At 30.7% G+C, this 5,957-nt stretch overlaps 1 protein-coding gene across 1 annotated transcript; it reads left to right on the forward strand.

The window, feature by feature from the left end:
- Nucleotides 1-41: 41 nt before the first annotated feature.
- On the forward strand, nt 42-4,579 carry LOC109220762. Its single transcript, XM_019385230.1, has 10 exons — nt 42-165; nt 517-803; nt 896-1,481; nt 1,542-1,690; nt 1,787-2,365; nt 2,463-2,499; nt 2,947-3,469; nt 3,564-3,687; nt 3,775-4,295; nt 4,396-4,579. Exons 1-10 carry the CDS (start codon nt 42-44, stop codon nt 4,577-4,579), a joined length of 3,114 nt encoding a protein of 1,037 aa, XP_019240775.1.
- The last annotated feature ends 1,378 nt before the right edge of the window (nt 4,580-5,957 follow it).

The following is a 5,957-nucleotide window of genomic DNA, read 5'->3' on the forward strand; positions in this document are numbered from 1 at the left end:
TTGTTGATCGTCCACTTGAGACTTTAAAAAGACAGTGCAAAATGATGATTAATGAGAATGCTAAAAGGAAAGGGATACCGTCTAATGTTTTGGAGAAGAAGGGGAAAGATGTTAATAATTTGAAGAAACAGAGGAAAGATGTTAATGAAACATCAAAAATGAAAAGTATTGGTGCTAATGATTTGATAATTGGAAAATAGTGGAAACTCGGTAATTAAAATAATTTACTGGAATTAAATAATTTAATATTTAGTTTCCTGTATATAAAAGGTATTAGGTCTGTTTGATTTTGACAGGTTCAGAGCGCATATTCCAAGAAAATTAGGTTCTAAACGACGCGCTACTAAATCGTATCTCCAATTTCCAGGGTTTAGTCGCTTGTTCTCGAGGTTTAATTTTTGAAATGTCAAGCTTAATTTCGAACACTTGATTTTATGGGTACAAAGCACTCACTCAAGCGTAAAAAACCTTTTCATCCAATCTCAGTGTCATCTGATTTTTCTGATTTTGTTATAGAGAACGAAAATTATTCTCTTACAATGGCAGAAGTTGCTAGTTTAGAACAGACTCGTTCACAAAGGGCTAGAGCACGAAATACCTCTAGATCAGCTTCGAATACCTCTGGGTCAGCTAGTATTAGAATAACGCGTTCTCAAAGGTCTAAGGAATGCGAAATTAGTGATTCCAAAAGTATTAAGGAACCAGTAGTTGATGTTTCTCAAAATAATATAAAGCCTACAAAAAAGAGGAATGATTCTGAATCAAGTACTCATACGAGAAGAAATTCCAAATCATTTTTGAAGGTAAAATATATTACACATTATTTTATTTATACATGCTCTGTATAATGTTTACCATGTAATATACTTATATATGTATCTGTATTGTATTGCAGCTCAATGCAAGTGATAGACCAATACTTGGCAATAACTTTAATTCTGAGATTGTTAGCAATTTGAAAACAAAATTATCAACAACGCAACTTGAACTCTTTAAGTCAACTTGTTTTGGCTATTTGTTGAATTTGCCTAGTATAAAACTGCAAGCACAGTTAATATATTATTTGTTAACCAAGGAGGTAGAAAAAGGGAAAGCGAATCAAATGGTGTTTCTTGTCAATGGGGTAAAGCTACGTTTTGGATTGGCAGAGTTTGCTTTTGTAACTGGATTTAAATGTACCCGTGACGTACAGCTTTGTAGTGAAGTTAGGCAAAACAAAAATGGTTCAATTGCAAAGTACTTTAAGGATTACCCTACTGTTTCTAAAGAACACCTTGTGGATTGTTTTCTTACAAAAACATTTGACTCTGATGAAGATGCTATTAAGATAGCAGTGCTATTTGTTGTATATTCATTCCTTTTTTCTATTAAGAACACCAAACATATTGATAAGAAGTACTTGGACTTGGTTGACAAGGGTGATTACAATAGTTATCCATGGGGAATAGATATATATGACGAAACAGTGAGAACAATTTCAGGTATTTTGGATAAGCAACGATAGTATTATTGGCTTTCAGGATTCCCTTATGTTGTTCAAGTATGGTTCTACGAATGTTTTGAAAATTTGGATAGTTATGTTGCTTGTAGGCGTGAAAATATATCTCCACCAATTCTTCGGTGGAGTGTTACACGACAGCTGAAATTTGAAGAGTTAAACGATAAGCTATATGGCTTGCCATCTGAGAAGGTAATATAATTATTTTTTTGTGTTTCTCATGTATTAAGACTTACTTTTGCTATATATAATTATTTTACTAAAATTTAGTAAATTGTATATATGTAGTTGAATTTAAGGAATATGTCTCTTGAGAATAAAATTGAGGATAATGTTGATCAGATACACGTTACTTCAGATGATGATTTTGTTGATCGTCCACCTGAGACTTTAAAAAAACAGTGCAAAATGATGATTAATGAGAATGCTAAAAGGAAAGGGACATTGTCTAATGTTTTGGAGAAGAAGGGGAAAGATGTTAATAATTTGAAGAAACAGAGGAAAGATGTTAATGAAACATCAAAAATGAAAAGTATTGGTGCTAATGATTTGGAGAAGCAAATGATGGACAATGTCTCTAATAGTATTAACGTTACGGCAGCAAATAAAAAAAGTGGAAAGGTGGTGGAGAATATTCATAACCAAAATCAAGGTATAGGTGAAGCTTGTGTTGACCCGTCAACGAAACATAGTGAGTGGTATACTCAATTTAAGATTTTGCAAGATGGCCAAGATGAATTGAGGAAAGAAGTATCATTATTGAAGAAGGAATACAAGGAAGAACTTGTGGTTTTAAAAAATTATCTTGATGGGAAATTTGTTGAGCTGTTCAATGTAATTAATTCAATGAAGAAGAGCACGTTAGAGGTATACTAGTACTTATTGTTTGTTTTTTTTTTCTTTTTTCTTTTTTCTTTTGGTTGTTTTACATCTAATATCATTTTATTTTAACTTTTTTCTGCAGCATCACCACAATGGAGATGTAAAAAAAGATGTAGAAGGTGATAGTAAATCAAACAAGGTATAGTATAAAATATACTGTTATTTGGATGTTATTTGGATGCATTGTTATAATTGATTGGACTCTTGAGGGGCCTCAGGTGCATATGACATAACTAATCCAGTATAACATACAGAAGAACAAGGTAAGACACACTAGCATATAGTTGAGTTTTGTTTCAATCCAGTATAATATACAGGACAACTATGTTACGCAATCATCAAAATTTTAAACACATAATATGGAATCTAGTTAATGTATGCCCCCAAGTCGCACAAAGCTTTGACAATGCAGAAAATTTTAATATTATCAAAAAACATGAAAACTTAGAAGATTTTAATTTAGCAATGATAAAGGAAGGGATTTCTGGTATTGAAACGTAATGCTATATATATTGAAAAAAATTTATTTATATTTTTTCTGACATATTAATGTATTTTTTATGTAGCATCTGGTTTTGTTGATATTGGAAATCCAGATGATGAAAAATGGTTGGAAATGTGTGATTTAGAGACTCATAAATTAACAGCTGAGCTTTGTAAGCAAACAAGAAATGAAGATATTCCAGCTTCAGATGTTGATAAAAAATCATCATCTATGATGATTCCATATCATGAAATTGAGATGACTGACACTCAAATTGATTGTCAGATTCATAAAATAACTTCTGAGTTTGTTAATGAGTCCATAGGTGTTCTTCCTATAAAAACAACTATTTCAAAAGGTTCTACACATGAAGATGCTACCACTTCTTCCTTGCCCAATCATTCAAGTTTTGAAGGTTTCGAAGCTTATGAGATTTTGGACAACTCTCCTGGAGAAGATGCAACAAAAATGAAAAACACTCTTGTACCTCGTGTAATTGTGAAAGGTGATAACCCTTTTAAAATATCAATTACTGAAGAAATTCCTCTATCAATTAGAGATGAATTCAGTAAGTTTGTTGAGACAAACTTGATCCTAACTAAGAGGTAAATTTACATATATTTAACATATGTTTTGATTGAAGTTTCTTTGGAATGATAGTTTGGACTATTCTATTTATATATTTATTAAACTTTTTAGGAAGAAGGGGTATGAAGAGAAGGATGATATACTGGAGGAAGAGTTTGATCTTGGAGTTGAATTTATAGCTAATAAGACATGGTTTTTTGAACTTCATTATACTGGTATAGGAATCAATGAAACGGTATGTGAACATACATTACTTTTTTTGTTTTGTTTTAGAATAAATATGTTTCTGTATATTCGATTGATATCTGTTTTCTTTTTGAAGCATATTGATGTTATATTCTATTACCTCCGGAAGAAAGCAAAATATGAAAACATAAGGATGACAACTACAGACAATTATTTCAGTACTATCATTCAAGAAGTGTACAGTAAATCGAATATGCATGACATAAAGGTACAAAATGAGATTTTTGATTTGACAAAGAAGTTAAGAGAGTATGTTCTTGGGTTTTACATTCTTGGTAACACCCCCTGGGTTTCCGTGGATTATGTTCTTATGCCAATCAATGTAAAAGAGGCATGGCATTGGGTGTTGGGTATTCTATCTTTGCATACTGGGTGCATATATATATATGACTCAATAAGATCCTCAAGACATGATGCTGTAGTTCATAAAGCTTTGAACTCATTTGCTGTAATGATACCATTGTTGCTCAACACTACTACATTTTATCAGCAAAGAAGTGACATTACAATGGATAAACCACATTTTTTGGAAAAAGAGGAGCTAAGTAATCCATTTGCTATTATTTCAGTGGATAACTTGCCTCAACAGGAAAAAGCGTAAGTGTTTTGCTATGTTTATCCTGCTTCTTTATATTACTTCAGCTATTTATCGTTTATTGTTTTATCTTATTCTTTCTTAATATGTGTTTTATTGTAGTGATTGTGGTATATATTGTTCTGCATTTGCGGAGTATTTCATTGAAGGCAAGGAGTTACCAGATGACAAGAACATGTTTGATCCTACACGTCTTCGATTAAGATATGCAACATTACTATACATTTATGGTAAAAAGAAGCAGTTGGAATCTCTTGTTAGTGAAGATGAGTCTACACTGGAATAGAATAATGCAGATTTTTTTATCCTATATTCATCCAATTTTTGTTTCCTGTATGTTACACTGGAGTAATATATTGTTAAAGCAGTAAACGCCGTATTTAATACTGGATATGAAAAATCAAATGCAGCATTACTATACATTTATGGTAAAAAGAAGCAGTTGGAATCTCTTGTTAGTGAAGATGAGTCTACAGGAAAACTAGATAAACCTTGTTTCAGAAAGGCGCAAGATTAAGAACAAGAAATAATTTTTTGTTCTTTTCAGTAATTGACTACATACTTTTGATTGAAATGCAGATTATTATGCTATATATTATGATAGAATTAAAGACTATAATATTTTTGAAACTTTTTTTATGAAGGGATACAAACCATTATATTATAATGAAGAAGTGCAAAATAGTGGAAATTTGGTGTCTAGAATAATTAACCGTAATTACATAATTTAATATTTTGTGTCTAGTAATTAACTGTAATTACACTGGAGATTTTTAGTGTAAAACCACTATGTCCTGTATTTAATACTGGATGTCAATACTCCAAATTTCGATGTTAGTATAATTTGAACAATATACCGGAACGAATATAATCCAGTATATTATAATGGAGAAGTGGAAAATAGTGGAAATTATGTAATTAGAACAATTTACTGGAATTAATGAATTTAATATTTAGTGTCCTGTATATAATATTATGGTTGAGTCTTGTTTGATTCCTGTATATTTTACAGGAATTCTACCGTGTTTAAGCTTGTTGTCCAGTATATTATACTGGAAAACTAGCATCTGTATTCTGTATTTAATACTTAGTGTCCTCTATAATTTACTAGAGTTTTATATTGTAAAACCACTATATCCTGTAATTATTACTGGAAATGAATATTGCTGATTTTTTTATCCTATATTCATCCAATTTTTATTACTTGCTATAGTATATGCTGGAATCGCTACTCATGAAGGAATATAATCCAGTATATTATAATGGAGAAGTGGAAAATAGTGGAAATTTGGTAATTAGAACAATTTGCTTGAATTAAATAATTTAATTTTTAGTTTCCTGTATAATTTGCTGGAGTGTTATATTGTAAAACCACTATATCCTGTAATTACTACTGGAATGGAATAATGCAGATTTTTTTATCCTATATTCATCCAATTTTTATTACCTCCTATAGTACATGCTGGAATCGCTACTCATGAAGGAATATAATACAGAATATAATAATGAAGAAGTGGAAAATAGTGGAAACTTGGTATCCAGAACAATTTGCTGGAATTAAATAATTTAATATTTAGTGTCCTGTATAACTTACTGGAGTTTTTATATTGTACACCATTATATCCTGTAATTGTTACTGGAAATGAATATTGCTCATTTTTTTT

The sequence above is a fragment of the Nicotiana attenuata genome, unplaced genomic scaffold, assembly GCF_001879085.1.
Source record: "Nicotiana attenuata strain UT unplaced genomic scaffold, NIATTr2, whole genome shotgun sequence".
In the NCBI taxonomy this organism is placed as follows: domain Eukaryota; kingdom Viridiplantae; phylum Streptophyta; class Magnoliopsida; order Solanales; family Solanaceae; genus Nicotiana; species Nicotiana attenuata.

Excerpts from the sequence above, each read along its gene's own strand:
- LOC109220762 (XM_019385230.1), top strand. The coding sequence starts at position 42 with ATGATGATTAATGAGAATGCTAAAAGGAAAGGGATACCGTCTAATGTT. Across the intron at positions 1,482-1,541 it reads AACAGTGAGAACAATTTCAG|TATGGTTCTACGAATGTTTT; the intron begins GTATTTTGGATA and ends ATGTTGTTCAAG. Across the intron at positions 4,296-4,395 it reads TTGCCTCAACAGGAAAAAGC|TGATTGTGGTATATATTGTT; the intron begins GTAAGTGTTTTG and ends GTTTTATTGTAG.